Genomic DNA, 21,351 nt, shown 5'->3' on the forward strand with positions numbered 1-21,351 from the left:
TTAGTAAGACACTAGTCTCTTCTTGAAAACACAAGATTTCGGGCAACTAATTTGATCATTCAGCAGTTGGATACAAGTTATTTAACTACTGTCTGCTCAGTTAATTTATTTTGAGGTTCATGTGACAATGTGGTTTCAACATTAAATAGGAGCCACTTAAATATTTACATTTATGGAGCACCTACTCTGGGCCCAGCTCTGGGCCAGTTCAGAAGACATTGCTTCTAGCCACAAGATGCTCTTCTCCAGAACAGATTTCTCCTGCATGCCGTGGATCTCACTAATTGTGTAAGACTTTCCAGTTCCCGAACCTCTCCATTCTCCCAGATCCCTTTGGTCAGCTCACAAGTATTTACTGAGTGGCTCCTGCATACTCGACATTGTACCAGGGCATGGGGGATTATATGAAAAGTATACACCTTGCCTTTAAAGAGTTTGGACAGACAAGATTGAAAGATTTGGAACAACAGGATGGAACAGCAGGGGACACTACTTCATCGTGTAAAATCTTGAGGCACTAGTTAAAAGGAGCACAAGTGTGGAGGGCGGGGTGTGGAACCACTGTTAGCTAGCTGGCCTAGTCAGGGTGGGCTGTGGAGCAGATTGGTGCATCTGTACTGTCTGCTGAGCACCTACTATGTGCCAGATACTGCACCAGGTGCTTTATATATATTCTTTCATTTCATACTCTCCAAAACTCTGTGCCCCAGGTGACTTTATTCCCCATTTTACAGATGAAGAAAGCAATGCTTAGAAAGGTTAAATAATATGCCCAGGCTCCTAGACAGCTGAGCAAGCATTTAATCAGCCTAGGCTCTGTATACTCTACCAAACTGAACAGAGGAGTCTTAGAATCTCTTCTCAGCCCTACTTGACCAAGGAAACATTTTACAGTGCTCCCTCCTCCAACCTTCCCTGGGCACCTGGTCTGCATGTGTCTTGTGTCCACCACCCTCCACCATGTTTTACAGCTGCTTATACATGTGAAATGGTCGTTCCTCACAGGCAGCATCTCAGTTGCTTTGATTCTGGTATCTCCTTTCATGTCTAGCCAAGTGCTTTGTCCCTACTGATCAGTCAGTTATTTTACAAATGAATGGGTGACCCCACTGGCTGCTGATTTCCTGTACATACTCCCTAAAATATTTTGCAGCCTGGAGTGGGTAATCTCTTCTCACTATTCCATTCGGATGGGGTATTTAATTAGGATTTCTTTCTATGCACATAATAAGAAGCACATCTTAAGAAGGAGAACAGTTAAATTAAGATAGTGTTTCCTTTAAACCAAGAATCACTAGATGTCCTATTTAAGTAATATACTCCTCTTTGGGAATGGAGAAAGGAAAAGGTTGCTTTCCTGAAATAATCATTGCTATGGTCATAATCAGACCACTTATTTGGACAGAACATTCCCTGAATTGGCCTTGCCAAGTCCAGGCAGCATAAGAAATTGCAATTTCATCAGCTTTCGAAAGTTAATAGTTCTGTTTTATAATTTGCTAAAGTTAATGGGATAAATTTTTAAATCAGTATGCAAATCCCATTGATATTAATAGGAGTTCTGGGGCTAAATCCCTACGTATTATTTGAAAGTACACTTCCATGGTACCTCACAGCCCTCCTTCTGAAGGAATCATTGTGTCCATTTTTTTGGTGGTGGTGTTATTTATCTTTTCTTTAGAGAAATGCTAAAGTACAAAAAAGCCACTTAAATTGCTAAGATCTGTACAAAACCAATCTAAATTAACTTGAATGTGGCTTTTGGATACGCTTTTTATTTTAAACTGTGCAACATCAACCTAATGCCAGAGTTCGTAATGTCTTTTACCTTTATACCAGTAATTAACATTGTGCCTGTTATTTTTAGATGCCAACGTGAGCGTCATCTACATCTGCTCCCATCGAATGAATGACGAGTTGCTGCTGTATTACAATAAAATCCTGAGTCTACAGGCAGCTGTCAAATCAGGGAAACTTGAGGACAGAAGTGACCTGCAGGACAGGTTCAAAATTATCACCCCTGAAGCTATAAACATCTTCACTGTGAGTTTGTCTTCTAATTACTACGGCTTCAGGGATGCAGTAAAATTAAATTGGAAATTTTATAACTTGCAACGCTCTGGTACACATCAGTGAAATATTATTGCAAGTTTAACAGCTTTACTGATTAGACTACAGATCGGACGATAGGAAATAAATATCCCAGTTTAACTTGCAGACTTAGCTGAGCTACTGCTGCCCGGTTTCTCTGTAGCTGAAGCCTAATTGTAGTTATTGGGTTGTACCATCAAGTAGGTGAATTTATAACATCTACGGTTGCTTTTTCTTAATTTTGTGTGGAGAACACCGAGGCAGAGAAAGGCTGGGCCTGCCTGTGGTCACAAAGCTAGTTAGGGACAGAATCTAGACCAGGGTCCCTGTTTTCTGATTTCCACACTGGTATTCCTTGTTATTCCATGGGGTTTTTTTCCCTCAGGGGAATTTGGTCTTATTTACCATATCACATGGTTCATAATGAACAAGGTTCAGATTTTTTTTAACTTTTCAGAACTGATTTTTAATGAATGGAATGAATTCTGAGTTGAATCTCATCCCTAGAGAAGAACTTCTGGGAAATTCATAGAGCCATGGGGCACGTTCTAGAATAAGGTAGTGCAAGAGATGGCTTGAAATGAATTTCTCTATATTTTAACAAGAATTTAAACTTTCCATGGTAAACAATCAACATTTTAATACCTAATGGAGGACTTCCCTGGTGGTGCAGTGGTTAAGAATCCACCTGCCAATGCAGAGGGCACGGGTTCAATCCCTGGTCTGGGAAGATCCCACATGCCGTGGAGCAAGTAAGCCTGTGCACCACAACTACTGAGCCTGCACTCTAGAGCCCGCAAGCCACAACTACTGAGCCCATGTGCCACAACTACTGAAGTCCATGTGCCTAGAGCCCGTGCTCCACAACAAGAGAAGCCACCACAATGAGAAGCCCGCGCACCGCAACGAAGAGTAGCCCCTGCTTGACGCAGCTAGAGAAAGCCTGCATGCAACAATGAAGACCCGAAGCAGCCAAAAATAAATAAATAAATAAATAAATAAATAAATAAATAAATAAATAAATAAATAAATAAATAAATAACCTAATGGACTATGCACTTTTGAGGAGACTTTTTAATATAATCTAAAGGTTTGACTTTGCTGGTGAAGATAGCTCTCTTCATTCATAAGTGGGATGCACCAAAGTCAACTCTCTATCTATTGTCAAAGAAACTGATTGCATGGTTCATGTAGGAAGTATCTATGTGTTGAGTTACTACCCATTAACACTTCAGATGCACCATGATTTGACCAAAGGAAAAAAAATCCTGCCAGGGCTGGGGAGGGATGCTACAGCATTTCTACTTTGCTGGTACACTCAGTGAATTTTGCTCTCTTCTACCAAAATGAAGATTTTATTTTTTCATAACTAGGTACCTCGATGTTCCCATAAAATCTCTCTGCCTAGTTCTGTTTCACTGGCACCACTTGGCTATGGAAGAGGAAACAAGTGCCGGATCAGGACAAGCAAAAGAAAAGACAGGAGACAGGGCTTCCCTAGTGTCACAGTGGTTAAGAATCCACCTGCCAATGCAGGGGACATGGGTTCGAGCCCTGGTCCAGGAAGATCCACATGCCATGGAGCAACTAAGCCCGTGCGCCACAACTACTGAGCCTGCACTCTAGAGCCTGAGAGCCACAACTACTGAAGCCCATGTGTTACTACTACTGAAGCCTGTGCGCCTAGAGCCCATGCTCCGCAACAAGAGAAGCCACCGCAATGAGAAGCCCGCGCACCACAACGAAGAGTAGCCCCCGCTAGATGCAACTAGAGAAAGACCGCGCGCAGCAACGAAGACCCAACATAGCCATAAATTAATTAATTAATTAAATCTTAAAAAAAAAAGAAAGGAGACAAATCATCACCACTTACTTATAATCTTAGAAACTCCCCAATATCCTCCACCAATGCAAGGCTTGCTTTGGTGCTTCCTAGCTATTCCCTGGCCTCAGTGTCAGAGTTACTGTGGATATTGGGAAGCAAGGAACTATCATTAGCGTGTGGTTAATTTCCTGATTTTCTCCAGCCAGAAACTGGAGCTAATGCCTGGTAGCTGCTAATAAGCAGTTTCTGCATATCTGAAATGCCAATATACATTGAAGAGGCATGGAATGGGGAAGGGGCACTAGATTTGGGAAAAGGAAAGTGAGTAAACAGCCAACATTTATCAAATGCTTAGCATACATTTTCTCATTTGATACTTAGAACACAGCAGCAAGACGGAAATTATCAATTTCCTTCTTTGGCTAAGGAAACCAACACTCATCTTCTAATCCCAAGTTACTAGTGGGGCCAGAGTATGAACCCAAATCTGTCTGACCCCAGAACCCTATCCTGATTTGGAATGACAGCCTTGCTCCTGATGACCTTGTGGCCTTGGGCAAGCCCCTTTACCTCTCTGGTCCTCTGTTATTCATCTGTAAAATGAGGTGATGGATTAGATCATTTCAAAGTCCTTTCCAGCTCTGCAGTCCTATTACCTGAGAAATGAATCCTCACTGTCCACTCTTCACCTTCTAAGAGGAGATAGGCAGTTGGTACTAACAGATGCACCAGGTTACATTCATAGTGTAGGTTTGCATCTCTGTGAATAGAAACAATTAGGAAATATTTTTAAGTACTTAATACTTCTCATAGTTTAAGTTTAAATTATTTGAGTAATTAATCACTCATAGGCAATCACCTCTCTAAAATACAAAAATTAAACTCTTCCTTTCAAATCATTTCCTGCTCGTGTTTAGTTATGGCTTTATTTCTTTTTAATGGGTTTGAGAGATTGCATCAGTGCTGACTTTCATTCAAATGCATGGCTTTGAGGAGATTTTTTAAAAGTGTGCCAAAAATCTGTTCGTACATCTCTCCAAGTTACTCTACAATGTTTGAATTTGTAATGGTGAAAATGCTGTTATAAAGTCATCATGTCTATTTTTGAAAATTTTAATGTTTATGAAGACATCCTAAGCAACTACCTTTTGTCTCAGGTGAAAAAAAAATTAGTGGTGATAAATTAAATGTAGCTATAATGTTATGGAATTAGGAACATTTTAGATTTTTGTCATCTGTGTTAATCCACAGCCTGGATCTGATGATACTGATTTTCTCTAAATGGTCACACAAGACCTGCGGTCAGTAATGTGTCCTCTGCCATCATTACATTCAAATCTTTATTAAACACACGTTGAACACAATACTGTGGTACCATCTTGCCTGAAGAATAAGGCATGCCCAGAGATGACATGATAGAGTTGGGTAGAATACTTGCCAAGAGAGATAAACAACCCTAAGCAGACAGAAATCCATTCTGGCCGGAAATGTGCAACTTTAACATTAGGTTCTATTGCTGCATCTACCAGCCCCTCATCACACTTCATAAAACTACCAGACCTCACTACTCAATCTGCAAAATGGGAGAAATCATGGCAGCTATGGCATGAGAACTGTGCTAATACTGAATTTGAATCCTGCCTCTGCTATTTACCAGCTGTGTGACTATGGGCAAATCACCTGAGTCTCAGTTTCCTCGTCTCCAAAACAGGGACTGTTAATTGGTACAGTGTTGTATGGATCAAATGAAAGAGTACTTAACATGAGAGGACTGCCCCCTTTGAAACATTCTTCTAGGTACCCTGAAAAGCCTACCACATACTTTGTGACTCAAGTCACCAGTTCTACAAGACACTTCATTTTTGCACATTTCCTCATTGGAATAATTTGTAGGGAAAGGAAAGGAGTGAAATAAACAAGGAGGATAAACAGTGATCAATTAGATGGGAAACACAAACTGACGAGTTGCTGTCACCAGCCATTGTCTAATGGAACACCGGATTTCCTAGAGCTGCATTCTCAGAAGCAGGTTTTTGAAAATGGATTTAAATTATGTAGAAAAGGCATACTGCATAGACCTAAAGAGCTTAGAATATAACACTTGCTCTGAAGGAAGGGTTCAACAGGGTAAATCATAAAATCCTCTTCTCAGAGGAGGTTTTTATTTTGTCTTTTGGTGGGGGGGAGGCAGAATATACATAACATAAAATTTATCATTTAAATCATTTTAAGTGTAGAGTTCAATGAAATTAAGTACATTCACATTGTTGTGCAATCATCATATCATCCATTTTCAAAACTTTTTCAACATCCCAAGCAGAAACTCTGTACTCATTAAACAGTACGTCCAGAAGAGCTTTGGTTTTAAAGGGAACGTTGTATCACAGCTGGAAGGACCCTAGAGATTTCTAGTTCAACCCCTCATTTGAATGTGGGGAACCAAGGCTCAGAAAGATAGAGTTTTCTAAATCAGCTTGCAAGTTACAAATTCAGACAGGACTAAAATCCACGGGCTCTCCTCAGTTGCTTTCTCTTATACTCAGCAGTCATACCCTCCAACAGTCTGCAAACTGGTGCAGCAGAAACTCCCCAAAATAGTGGCTCGGAATTTCTCCACACTTCAATGCCATGTTGAGTAGACAATTTTGACTAGAACCAGGAGAGAAGGTGCTAGTCTACAAAATCCCTGGAACTCCATTAAGACTCTCACGTCTTGCATTATATTATTTGCATGACATTTTAATGACTTTATTTTTAAAAAGTTTTCTCCATAATAATATTGATAATTACTACCATTGATCGAATATCCACTCAATGCCATGCATTATAATAGGTGTTAAACATTTATGATCTTATTTTATCCTTAGAGGAACCCATCAAATGTATCAAATGGGTATTTTTATTCCCTGTCAGAAGATGGAGAAACTTAGTCTCAAGGAGTCTAAGTCATTTGCCCAAGTTCAGGTTGTTTATAACGGATAGAGCTGGATTCAAAGACAGAACCATTTGACTCCTAAGCCCCGGCACTTTCTCATGTGCCATGATGCCCTCTTCTCTAGAGGAAATGAGCACAATCTTGGATTCCCATATTCCAGCTTAGGCTATGGCCAACCTCACCTGCTAAAATCCTACCCATCCTTCAAAACTTACCTCAACCCCGACCTCTTTCATAACAATAACACAAGCTCACATTCATTAAGTGCTTATATCCAAGGTGCTATTATAAGTGCTTTACATGCATTATCTCATTTAATACTCATAGCATCCTTATGAGATGGGTACTACTGTTATACGCATTTTACAGATGAGGAAACTGAGGCCCAAGAAGAATGAGTAATTTGCCTTTTCAGCTTTCCCCACTAGCATGTGGCCTCTGCCTCCCTCCTCCCTGCCTCCAAGGCCCTCTGTAGCTCTTTATGGCCCTTCTCTGCCTTGTATTAGTTATGCATTAATGGTACTCATCTGTGTCCCTACTCCTTGAGCGCAGAGACATGCTTGTATTAGTTTTGGTGTGTGTTGACCATCTGGCTCCATCCTCTGCCCCTTATTAGACATGCTGGAATTATTTATTTAATTGAATGAGACAGTCGCATGTATTGCTGAGCTGGGTCTAAGTAGTCAAAAATAAAAAGTTTTCCATTGGAAAAGAAATTTGAGTCTTGCTGAAATTCTCAAATATTTTCCATTCATGAATCCTTTCTGGAGTGTTGGCTAAGAACCATGATAATCATCATAACAATACATAGTCTCTGAAATGGAATTTGTGGTAGAACTTTGGGAAGAGAGTATCAAGTCAAGTGCCTTTTTCCTACTGAATCATTTAAAGGGTTGCCAGAATAGGAGTCCTGCACAGTGAAGAATACTATGGGGTTTTTTCCTTCATTTTTTTGTATTGATTTTCCAGACGCTTTAGTGTTAAACCATGCCAGAAGTGTTGCAGAGATGAATCACTATTATCCAAAGGCCACCAGCCTCTTTTCCTTCTGACAGAAGGATAATTCCACGTGGATCAAATAAATACAGATGCATAGTAATTAGTTCTATTCCCAGCGAGCCTATTTCCAACACACTAAAGATGTGAGCGATTATGGACCCTCACCCCAACAGCTTTTATCAATTTAAACTGCTAAACAACGGGATAGTTCATAACCCAGCCTGTTATTAATAATGCATTTATTGTGCGTAACATTATAAATTAGGTGTGTAGACCAGAAAAAGAATACCTTTTAACAAGAATAATATGATCTCCCCCCAGAAGCAGCATATGTGCCTGGCCACTCACCTGATGTACAGTCCCAAGGCAATCAAAAGAATAAAAAATCTCATCCAAGGAAAAGAAGCCTACATTGTCAGCGGGCTCCTCCACAGAGATGATTTAGCTGTGGCGGATATGTTAGACATACCCATCCTGGGCCCAGAGCCTGAACTAGCTCATTTCTATAGTACCAAGTCTGGAAGTAAACGGGTGTTTGAAAGCGCCAATGTGCCAGTCCCTCCTGGAATATATGACGTCTATAGTCACCAGCAGGTATGCAGGGTGGACAGGTGAGGCTCTGTTTAAATATTTCACATTCTCTCGACCTTGTGGGAACTTTAGGTCTTCTGGTGTCAGCCCTACCCAATGAAGAATATTGTGGAATACCTGTTGAGTTGATGGGATCTACTTTAGGCCTTCATGTTTCAAAGTGGCTTCCTAGGGGCCTTACAGAAATTGTTGTAATTCCCAAAGTATTTATTCATTTGGATTAAGGAACTGAAGGCCCTATTCATATATTAATCTGCTATCAATATTTATTGCCTTAACATGCATTAGTTCATCATCATATTAGTTAGCAGGACCCTAAGAAATGTGAGAGTCAATTCTGGCTAAAAGGAGCAGGTTTGGAAAGCTCCAGGGAGTGAGCCCTTTCTGCCGAGTCATGTTGCAAAGGGCACGTGGCAGAGGGCTGCAGATATCTGTGGCTCTGTTAAAAAAAAAAATTCTAGCTCCTCAGGAAGTGGCCATATAGGAAGGAAGGGGGGAAATCCCAGAAAGGGGAAGTAAAATGGCTCTAGGAGGAAAACTATCTGCTTCTGGGTTTTGCCTTGGTCCGAGTCTATGGCTATGCATTCTTCCAGCAGATAGTTAGGGCCCTAACTATTTGGAGAACTGTTATATAATATTAGTCACTACAAAAGTAGCCACTAGAGAACTAGAAATTAGCCACTTTGAGTTAGCTCTGGCAGGTGTTCTCCCATTTAACTGCTATTTTTTTTCACAATAAAGAAAATAAAAGACAAAGGGCTGTTAACATTTCCTAACCTCTGTTTCAATACATCTCTTACCATTACTCTGAGCCAATCACAAGTGGTTCTGGGCACCCACTTCTAGGGAAACTAAAGAACTGTACACAATGAGGATGTTTGTAAGGGACAATATTTAGGGATCACGCTTCTTCTCTCAGTTGCCTGATCCTGATGCTCTGCACCTCATAGCCGCTGAGCCCCAAAATCAAGCTTTTCAACAAATCATACTTTTCAGAGACTAATTTGAAAATTTAGCTTGTTAAATTGCCCCAAAAGTGTTTCAATCTTGCTAGATAGAGTGTTCTTGGGCAATACATGGGCTCATGAAGGAAGTTCCTCTTAAAGATGGCAGTGTCTAGAAAAGGCACAGGCAATCTTAATAGGATTAAAAGAGAGGGGCTCCTCCTAACCTGGCATGTCCCTTGCATTGTCATTAACCGCCACTGGAATTTGAAGGTAACAGAGTGGATTGCTTAACTCTGCTTCCCTGTAGAATACTAGGCTGATAGACTTACTACAAGTGAAATGCATTTTTAAATGATACAATTTCATACATGTATATTAAACAATCTTCAAAGCCTTAAACTGTATGTGCAATATTTATACTGAGTGAGTCTTGCTTTTGTCCCCATTGATGAGAACTCAGGCAGTCTTTGCTATGAAATATTTTAGAACTTTATATGTTAATTATGGTTAAAGATGCAGGAACATTTAATGCAGTAAAGCCTCCCCCTAATACTGATATTCAGAAGTAGGATAAAAACCTCTCCTCATAGACAAATTGGATTTGAAGGGTGTCATTTCACCTATGGCATGTGCAAATTGTATCACAATAAACTAAGTTATAACTGAGGTCCATGCTATCTGTTTGGAAAATGTATGTCTAAGGTCAACAAGAATTGAAGTACTCCACTGAGATTTTTCCACATAGTGCCTATCTGAACATGTCAGCGTTTTGAATTTGCAGATGGTAATGAATCAATAACACTGACTTTTTACCGATGTGCATCATAAACTTAAAGCTGGTGAAAGAAAGCTGTGATTATCTTAATTTAGGTTAATAAATATTCCTGGCTATCAGTTGGATTTTAGCAGTAGACATTTTTCTACTTCTGCCCTACACCAGTATAAAATGTATGGCAATTAAAAAATATATTACATCTTTTGAACAGAGAGATTCAAATAGAAAATGATAAATGTTTGGCAATAGCATAAAGTCATTGGTTTATGATTAAGTAATTTATTTATTTATTTAAAAAATCCAACTTGAGCACAGTGAGCATTTCCTGTTTTGTTCCATAAAGTAACCATGCAAGTTCTCTTTCTGGCATGTGTTCCATATGAAATATTGACAGCTTTGGTTAAATAATCAAAAATGGTGATGCTATTTTAAAGCACTGTTCAATTTTCACTTAAAGATAGCACATAATTCTTTCCAGTGGTGCAGTCTTTACAATACTATTGATCTTTTTCATTACTGTACGGGATTCATCAACAGGCACCCATTTATAGGATTCTCAGAAGCAACAAATAATAGGATTTAGAAGAAACAGATAATAATTCTGTTAGTAGTTGAAACTTCCAAATATACAATACATCCAAACATACAATGAAAAAGGCTGTGCCAGAACAACTTTCCTTACATTGGCAAAAGAATTTTATTGGATATTAACAGTCCAAAGACCATTTCTACTTCTGCAATGTATCACCATAATACAACAAATAGAATCTATCTTCTCAACACAACATTAGAGAAAGAAGGGATGTAACCTTGGAAGGCACATTTAAAAAACCTTCCTAGGCTATGCTCATAGCCATATGGTGTGTAGACCAGAGTACTTGTCATTTAAACACCCAAATTATCCACAGACACTACTTGATAATTAGGGAGCTAAGACAATTTCATTTTCACCCTAATTGAATACCCCATGGTTGCATGGAGCTTCCAGGGATCCCAAGTATGCCTGTTTTGGTATCACTTCTACACTGCTGCATAGTGTAAGAGTCCCAGGAAGATTTGCTGGAAAGACACAACTCAAGAGAACAGACTGTGCCTTTAATCAAAATAATTTTAATCTTCCAGCTCCAGATTTCAACAGAACTATAACCTCGAGTTCTTTCACACTCTTTAGTTTTAAAAAAATCCATTTGGTGAACAAAAACTTATCAAAGGTGAAGAGAATAGTGCTCCAGAGGCCTCCTTAAGCACAGACCATGGCCAAGAACAACATGGGGTAGGCTCAGGAGAGAGAAGGCTTAGTATTGTTTTTTCTGTGAAGTATAGACTGGAAAGTCGGATGAGAAGACCAAACAAAAAAATCATTTTGTGATCTAATGAGTTATTTTTCACCAAGGCTCTACTAGAGCAGTATTACTTATAATTAAGTAATTTTGCTATAGACTTTTGTCTGATTCAAACTTATCCCAAATGGCTTGTTGACTGTCTGGAAAGTTGCTTCTCTTGCTCTTCACTTCCTTCTCCACCTCACCCTTCTCCTCCACCTCTCTGCAGGTTGAGATGGGCAGCACAGTGGAGAAGAAATGGGCTTAGGTATTGGACTCAGAGCAGCCTGGGTGGAGTCTGCTCTGCCACTCAGTGCTGTGTGATCATGGGCAAGTTATTTAAATTAGCTGAGTCTCAGTTATTTATACATAAAGCGGAATTAATAATGATGCCTACCTCATAGGTTTTTATGAGTTTTATGTGAAAAAACTCAGGAATTCCCTGGTGGTCCACTGGTTAGGACTCCATGCTCTCACTGCCAAGAGTCCAGGTTCAATCCCTGATCAGGGAACTAAGATCCCACATCCTACAAGACACGTGGTGTGGCCAAAAAAAAAAAAAAAGAGAGAGAGAGAAGGAAAAGAAAACTCATGTAAAGAGCTTAGCCAAAGGCCTAGATCCTACTGAGAGTTCAATGATGTTAGATATTATCATCATTATTATTACTGTGATATTAGAGCTTAAATTTCTATCCCTGAAACATTCATGTGACTGAGCCCAGTTCTTGAGGGAATAGTTTCAAATAAGATGTAGGATAGGTGTGTATTCCAAGAAAGTTGCTTTCATGAGTGTTTCATCTCCTTTATCAGTCTTGTACCTACAATACACATAATACACTTTGTCAAATGACCAGCCAAATGAATGTATTTCACGTACACTAATGAGGAGAAAATTAAATGCTTTATAGACTAGAACATTTAAAAGCTCAGCAAAGCTCCAAACAGTTAAAGTTTTCAAAACTATAACTTTTTACAATCTTGAAACTATAAAAAAAATTGAAGAATAAGTAAACACATAATTCTCTGAAAAAGGAAGAAAACAGTATCAAGATTCAATTACAGATATTCACAGGTTTTTTCCTTTTGCCTTTAAAAGCCAGCAAATGATAATTTCATAATTTCTCATAAATAAGATTATACTTTTAAACATGTCTTTAGTCCCACTGGTGAGTGGTTGCTTCACACCATATACATATATATATACACACATACACGTATCACGTAAAACTTCTTCTAATCTGTCTTAATAACTAGAAGAAAACCGAATGAACAAACTGTTTGAAATAAAGACACATGAGAAGTACCACAACTAAGTTAACACGATAAGAAGGAATCCAGGAAACTAAATGTTGCTGTGTTTTTGGCCCCACAGATCATAGAACAGGTGAGTCAGCTGGTCATTGATCACCTGGAAATCCAACGCTGGCTCTTTAAAATGGACTATGAGTTTGGAGGAAATGGGACTGCATTTTGTGACATTCCTTCCCACCTAAAGTGCTACAAGTGGGTCCTAAAGGAGAGTCACAGATACAGTGAAGACTGGAGCAAGAAATGGGCACAAGTGAGTGTTCGATGGTGACTTAAACCCGAAGTGTCTGTGAACAGATAGGAGATAAAGCAAAAGGCTCAGCTAGAAGATAAGGCACTTTCTTCTAGACTCAGCTACGTTACCTACCAGCAGTGAGACCTTAGGCAAGTTTTTTACTTTCTTTGGCCTTAGTTCTTATCTACAAAGTGAATGAGGTTGATTAGGTTATTTTAAATGTTCCTTCTTGGAGCCTTAAAAGTCCTCAAATTGATTATGATAATTAGGAAGTAATCTTTTTACCATATTCAAATAACATTACAAATCTAATCATTTGCTGTAAGTGGGTCTTGATCATATGCTTCTAACAAGTGTTGTTATTAAGCTAGTTGTATTTTATTATGAGAGAGAAATTCTATTAGTGAATGCTTGTCACCTGGAAGCTAATGTATAATAGCATTCTGTCAGCAGTCATATGTTTTTGAAGACAATTCAAGGAAATGTATGTAACTGCTGGTGCCTGTGAGATGTTGAGAAAATAATACATTCCAGCAAGAAAATCTCCCGGCAAGAACTGAATAGGTAAAAAGTCTTAGCATATGAGTGACGTGTATAGATTTTTCCACACATATTGATAGAAGGATGAATTGTACAACTTCTTAGTCTGTTTCAAACTTGCTTAATAATTAATTTTATATGGCCTCATATATGAATTATCCCCACCATTCTAAAAGTTGCGTCATTTTGCATCCAGAGACCTCGACTTGCCTGGCTTCTCTTAATCCCAATCTCTGTTTTGGCTGAGCTACTGGTGAAAGCATAACTGATGAGGAAAATTCAGACGCAAATTCCCTTAACTGATTCCTTCCCCACCGATGTCTGTAGTAGTGGGCTCTGCAGTGATTTGCATCTGCTTTGAGCATCCCACTATACGAGTATATGAATCAAGACACAAGTGATAGAAAGGGAGGGGCACACAAGAGAGAACCCCATTATTCTTGTGAAAGTGAAATGATGAATAAATCTAGAGAACAGTCAGAAGAGAGAGTTCCCTTTGATAAATGTTACTTTTCTCCTCATGATCTATTCTGGGCTTTTCTTCCCCCTCCATCAGTAAATGGACTAAATGCAGTACCTGTCATGGCCAGCTTTTTACGTATTATTTAAAGGATACCAAAGTGAATTACTCTTCTAGAAAAAAATAAAACAGGGAAAATGTATTTAATTTTGAGGCCCATAGAGGTTTCTCTTGTGTTCTCCTTGGACTAGATTTTGTTTCATCTTATATAAAAAAAATGTTTAAGCAAAACTGTTGAGATTAAACCATGAAAAGTATGACTTTTTTAATCTAAAAGACTGAAATGTTAGAGTACAAAGTACTTGCTGGTCTCAATATTTCAAACCAATTTTCATAAAATTCTCCTGACACTAGACTATGATAAATTTGAAATGTTTGACTTTAAGTTTTAAAACTATTTAAAATATTAGCATTTGGCTGAATTGCATTTAGAAACCTGAATATATATTATTTAATTTCAAGTATTTTAAACAATACCGTTTTAAATGGTCACCAAATACATTTGGCATTATTGTTAATGTTGTCAAATGTGACACTTTTGAATAATTAATAATCTGTCTAAATCTTTTTTTTTAACTTAACAAGGGAAAAATCATGATTATGAAATCTTTTTACACTCTGAGACCTGTGCTTGGCCAGGGTGTGGTTAGAAGCCAAAAATAAAAATAAAAAATAAAGTAGTTCTGAAGAGCTTTTTTTTTTTTTTTTGTAGGAGACTTTTGACATTCTTTTGCCTTCAAAGTGAAATCACATTCAGAGTAGAAGTGAAACGCAATCTCCACTGAGTGTAACTATTGAAAATTTAGGATTAGAATTATCCTTTGTTCCAGAAGACCATCATAATGGTGCACATTTAGACATCAAAACATGACTTTATGAGCACAGGCATGTTTTAATGTCCTATTACAGTTTGTAGACCTGTTTCTTTTGATAATGAAGATGTTGTGTCATCAAGCCTAGCCTGGCACATACAAAACATACACTGGCAGGTTATTAAAAATTTCAGCTTCTTGATGAAAGACTATCCTGCAGGCTAACAGTCCAGAGAAAGACTCCATTCTGGGAGAATTATTAGAAATGAGAATATGACTGTAAGCACTAAACTATGTTAATACTTACAAATAGCATCATTTGCATAGCAGTTTATGACATGATACCATGATTTTTCTCATTGGTATGTTGTAGGCAACAGATTAAAAACAGTGCTGTTTATGGGAGTTTGAACTGTTTTGAGAGGCTCTTGCATCTTATGCAAATATTGGTTTTAGATGTAGGCATGATTCAGTGTAGACTCAAGGATCTAATATAAAGATCATCTTTTTTTCTACCTATCTAATTGAGAATGAGAGTTATTTGGTTGCAGTTGAGACTTGAAACAAAGTCATGGAATCAACAAATGCTAAAACACTGAAGTCACATTTAAAAATCAGTGTTGACATGTAGGTGATTTTAGCAAAAGCAGAATGTTACATGATGGCCACAATGAAAACAGCACAACTCTCATTTTTTTCATGGTGGCTTGGTACCAACCTTCCTCTCTTCATCCTACCAGCTAACAAAACCTACTTCCGCCAACAGGTTCCAGTAAATTCACTCACTTAAGTACTCAATGCTTGTTAAGGTTCAATGAATCTACACATGTGTGCATGCTCCAAAGTCCCCACTCCCCAGTCGGGGGGATTTCATTTAGTAGGAATAAAGGCTTAAGCAAAGACACAGCTGTAGGGGAAAAACCTTGCTGGATACTCTCACCTAAGACAGTGTAGGGAGACCCAGGTAGACATTTGTTGTGGTACTAGTCCTTCTTGTGCCTTTTTCTTTCTTTCTTTTTTTAAAGGGTAGAATTTCCCTCCCTCGCTCCTAGAAGATTGGCTTGGTGGTAGTGAGGCCTGGTGACACTGCTTTAGAAGAGTAGTTGCCAGAATACTGGCCTAGATGTGAGATTTAGCATTTCGTAGACCCATGAATACACTATAAGGTCTTGACATTTCCCCATATTTCTTAATAATAATAATAATAGAATTGTACCATTGCATATTTGATCCACGGCTGGTTGATGTGGAACCCGCAGATACGGAGGGCAACTGTGCAATGCCATTTAATACATGGGACTTGAGGATTCTTGGATTTTGGTATCCATGGGAGTCCTGGCATTTCAGCACTTTATGTGAATTGACTCATTCAATCTCAGAAAAAAACGGAAGTTTTTACTCATTTACTTCCACACCACTTTGATACGGAAGGTATTGTCACTCTGTTTACAGATGGAGAAATTGATGCTTGGGAAGTGCAGTGACTTGCCCAAGTTCACACAGCTAGTAAATGATCCGCACCTAGTTTGGAACACACGTCCACTCCTCCGGGCCCTGGGCCCTTGCCACACTGAGCTGAATCCATTTAGAAAAGACCCGTTGTTTGAAAGCCTTAGAGTAGTGTTCTCCCTCAGGTCCCTGCCGTTGTGGCCTGCTGCCCTTGTGGCAGATTGTCTGCTTTCTACAGAGACTTGTGGGAAACACAAACGTCCCACAGCTATTGCTCTCAAATTTCTTCCCTTTCCTGTCTGACAGGAGAGCTGCTGTCCTGTTGCCAGCAGGCTGAGATGTAAGAGGGCCATCGGTACACACACCTCATAGTTTCAGAGAAGAGGCCCTGTTGGGGGGTCTGTAGGATTCGGCTTTGCAACCTAACTGCCTCACGTACCTACTTATGTGCATGGGTGAGGAGAGTGAGTTTTAGATATCACCCTTTGATCGTTCATGGGGGTGACAAATTTTCAGTGCCTTTCTCAACTTAGTACACTAACAAGATCATTTTAGTGAACCTGTAAATTCTCATAGAGCTTAGAGTAAGTAGCCCATCTTCACAATCAGACATAGCATTAAAAATATAGTGAGTTTTTAAAACCCTGTTTTTTGGATAAGCAACCACATATTTTGTTTGTTTGTTTTTAGTCTCCTGTTCCAGGTTGACATGTAAACTTCCTTTGAAGCAAAATGAGGTTTGGAATAGGCTAGTATGAATAACTGAACATTCAGGATAAGTAGGAGGTGGCCTGGCTTCGTGGGTTCCACAGCCTAGGCACACGGAGGTTACTCGGGGGGAACCATGGGCAAATCACTTCAGCTCTCCAGGTCTCTATCGCTTCAACTGTAAAGAGAAATAATATTAGTACCTGTCTCCTGGGGAGGTAGTGAGAATTAATTGAGATAACCTTTGTGGATTGGCTACCAATGTACTTAGCACATAAGACTTCAAGAAATGCTACTTGTTATTAATATTACCATAGAATTGCATTACAATTAAATTGTAGGTAATATTGAACAAGTACATACAATTTAATCTTTTTATGGTGATTCAGAAGGTCCTGTAGCGTCTTGTAGGCTTCCAGAACATTGTTCTATGCATCAATTATCATTACGCAGGATTGTGGCTGTTGCGGATACAGAATGTTGACCAAGTTGTGCCTACCCAATGATTTACCCAGATAATGCCTTTAAAAGAATAAACCTTGACAGCAGCCTGCTTTCTTATAATTTGAAAACAGAAAATAATTCCAGTTATTTAAACTTCCTACATGTCGTATAAAGAGGCATTGACCTGATAAAGTAGAGATTTTTCTGACCACAAGATTGAGACCCGGTTGCTTCATTTTCTGGTTCCAGTTGGTGTCTTTTCTAATTAGTGTAGCAGCACGTCACCGCAATCATTGGAAAGTCTTAGTCATTTACATATTTTTCCTTATCTCTGAAAATGACTTAGAATGTTTTCTTCCAGTTCAATGGCTGTTTTCATGAAGCTGCCAGGGTTGGGTGTGAGGTGCTTCTCTGTGCCTGAGGAAGATGACAGGAGAAGGAAAATTGCCTCCCCAAGTTAAATGAAAGCTGGGTCCCCCTTCTGAGGACCTATAATAATCAGCTATACAAGCTGTTGGTTTGTGTGTCCTATTGATTTAATATGCTTCTAATCAGTACATAAAGCTATGGGCCTGCAGTGTTAATTTTTCATATGCTTACAAAGTACCCTTTGATTTTCTGTCACACGTTAATTACAGCGTTTTGCCATTAAATAGGAAGCTTTGTGTAAACTAATTACTAGGTAATCATTGTCTACTGCAAGCATGCTGTTTGTACCTTTTATTTTATTCTAAAAATGCACCGATCTCACAGTCTGGAAACGCTCTACCTTCCAGCCATTAGCTCTCACTAATTCATAGCATTATTGTGGTGAGAGTATAGGAGTTGTAATTGTTGTGGTATCAGAGCTGTTAATTACCGGAGTAAACAGTTGAAATGGTGCCAAGGTCTATTGTACAAGGCAGAGAAAAGGAGGTTTAAATGTTACTCCCACCATCTGGGGACTAGGGGAGAGGCAAATGCTTGAGAACAGCAGTGAGGCGCTATCGCCTCAGCTCCAGGGTTGGCGGCCATATGGATCCAGAATATTTTGAATCAATTGAATTTAACTACCAGTTTTCGTGATAACAGCGTGGAAGGAAGGAATAAAGCAAAAGATGAGAGGAACAAGAATTGGTTATGTTTTCACATACAGGAAGTCCCCATTGGAGTTCTTTTGGAAATATCTGCTTCAAGCCACAGAGCAGGCACGGATATTTGGAACAGATTCAGAGTGGGTTTTACTCTCCTCTGCCGGCCACTGCGCCATTTGCTTCTGGTCGTCTGTCCTCCAAGCCCCTCGGTGAGAGAGGGATGCCCTTGAGAAGACCCAGACTTTCGTGTAATTGTGCCAGAGCAAACAAAAAATCCTCACTTTTGGAATTCACTGATTTATTACCCTGGTATTTTAATAAGCATGGTCTGTAGAAAAAACAATACTAAATATATAATGCTATCACATCCGCCTCAATACCTCTGTACACGTGGAAATATCAAAGAAGGTACAGACTCCGATTAAGAAAGGCAGATGCTTGCCCATTTATTTTGTATAAAATTAAAATATAAATCCTCCCGATAGTCTCCCATTTCAGTCGACAAATTCACCCCGCTCCCCACTACTTGAATGAAAAATCAAGTCCAAAGGGCACATGTGTTTTCTTTTGTTTTTAATTTTCAACTAAAGAGCTTTTTCAGCATATGCAGTTTTCTCAACCAGCGATATTTCTCTAACTGGAAAAAAAGAAACCTATTGTCAATAATAATAATTATGGCCACTACCATTTACGGTTGATTTTTAAACTGCGTGGTTTCTGCTTTAAAATATTGTGTAATCTCTAAAACAGTCATATGTTTTTACTTGATGTCACTCATATTTAATATAATTGCCTTTAAACCCATTGTCCAACATTAAAAATATCTTTAAAAAAATCTACCACTTGCTGCTGTAACTACTTTTTATTCCCAAAACATGAACATATTCTTCTTTTTTTAAACCACCCTGGATTATTTATTTTTAATTGTTCCTTTAGCAGATGTTGAAGTAATTCAGAGTACAGTGTAAACAACTCCTTTAAAGAGAGCGATCACAGACGACCACATACACCATGAACCAAGGGCAGTGCCTGTCGGGCTTTTATGGTGGCCACTCTGGCCCACGGGAAAAATTTTTCCTGCTTTTGTGTATGTGCAAAGTTCAAGTAAGAATTTCAAGAAATGCTTAATCTTTATCTATTGAAACCCCCAGCATGCAGCGCGACAGGGTGAGCCTAGAAAGAAAATCATGGCCCCCTGTGGAGAGGGGGAAAAAGAAACAGCAGTTGAAGAGCTGGAAAGCTGAAAGGGAATGAACCTCTCTAGCGTTTCTGGTCGGGGCGAAGCAGTTGTGCTGAGCTTTGGAATGGAGGCGCAACATATGTGCCTCAGTTGGACAAAACGCTTCTCGAGTCAAATCAACTGCTAGGCCTGCATGTTGGTGCAAGGTGGAGGCCTGGATAATGAGGGACAGACTTCTCGAGAAGCAGCGAGTGGATAATGCTACATAAGTATGGAATTATATACCGCATTTTCACCATTCTGTTTAATGAGAGCCGCCACCGCAGTGAATCACTTGCCACACAGCCAAGATGGGCCGTTAGCTATCAAGGGAAAATTGTCTTTGCCGCTTTCAGCAGATGGAGCAAATATTTTACACAGCAATTTTACATACCAAAAGCATTTGTGTGCCTTGGTAATGTTGGCTGTTTTACATTATGTTACCTTCTACAGCAGCATAATTTTCCATCTCATCGAAGGCAAAGTTGGCATTTTTGATTTTTAAACTCTCAATTAACAATTAAACATGGAGTATTAAGGTAGTCCTTAAACTTTAAGTAGGTGTGGGAAGTAGTTTATGACTTGCTGAAGACATTTTCATTTTTTCTTCATCCTCTCAGCCTATTTTTGCACTCTAAAGAGGGACGATTGCTAATGATTTTAATGGAAAGGAATGAGTGAAAACCTCACTACTGACTGCAGAATGAGAGTAACCAATGCATAGAGTGATCAGAGCATTTGCTGGCTTAAGCATCCAGCATGGATTGTGGATACACGGTTTGGCCCACCCCTTTGTATCAGTTTAAAATGTTTAATATTCAATAACAGAAAATCCAACTCCAAATGACTTTAAAAATAAAGAGAATTTTTAAAAATAAAAATAAAAAATAAAGAGAATTTATTATCTCAGCTAAGTGAAAATCCAGAGATTGGCTCTGGCATCAGACAAGGCTTAATCCAGTGGCTCAGTATCACTAAGGACCCAGTTACTTTCCACCACTCCTCCGTACTGTGCATAATGTCTGCTCCATCCTAAGGCTGGCTGTCCCCAGGGTCGCTAGATGGCTGCCAGTGGCTCCTGGAGCTTGTCCTTAGTCAAGTAGCTCCTAGAGCTTGTCCCCAGTCAAGGTAATAGGAAGAGAGAACATCTCACCAGGCAGCATTCTCAGAAGAGCATAAAAGCTTCTTTCTCAGAAGGCCCCAGCAAGTGTTTCCTAACACTTGATTGGCCTAATTGGGTCATGTGCCCCTCCTGAACCAATCACTGTGGCCAGGGTATGGCTTTGCTAACCAGGGGCCCATCCCTGGAGCTGAGCGTGGAGTCACTCTCAATTCTTGCATAGCTAAGAATGGGGTAGGGACAGTTCCTGAAAGGAAGTTGGGGATATCATTACCTGGAACGAGGGGACAAAGATGCTAGGCAGCCAACAACAGATGTCCATTCTACCATTTGTCATAAATTTGACAGCACAGACTTAGCATCACATGTGGATGATCTAAATCTGACCCAGCTGGACCATCAATGCCCACTGATGGCAGTTACAGACCCAGATCTCAT

At 39.3% G+C, this 21,351-nt stretch overlaps 1 protein-coding gene across 1 annotated transcript in view; it reads left to right on the forward strand.

Annotated features, from left to right (window-relative positions):
- The window catches only part of LOC309624840 (IQ domain-containing protein H-like), a 126,832-nt gene that overhangs the window by 29,037 nt on the left and 76,444 nt on the right, over positions 1–21,351 (forward strand). The window contains 2 exon segments of the mRNA XM_082383547.1: positions 1,868–2,043; positions 12,858–13,046. Coding sequence (XP_082239673.1) covers positions 1,868–2,043; positions 12,858–13,046 — 365 coding nt within the window.

This window comes from Balaenoptera borealis, assembly GCF_965194805.1.
Source record: "Balaenoptera borealis genome assembly, chromosome: 3".
NCBI lineage: Eukaryota > Metazoa > Chordata > Mammalia > Artiodactyla > Balaenopteridae > Balaenoptera > Balaenoptera borealis.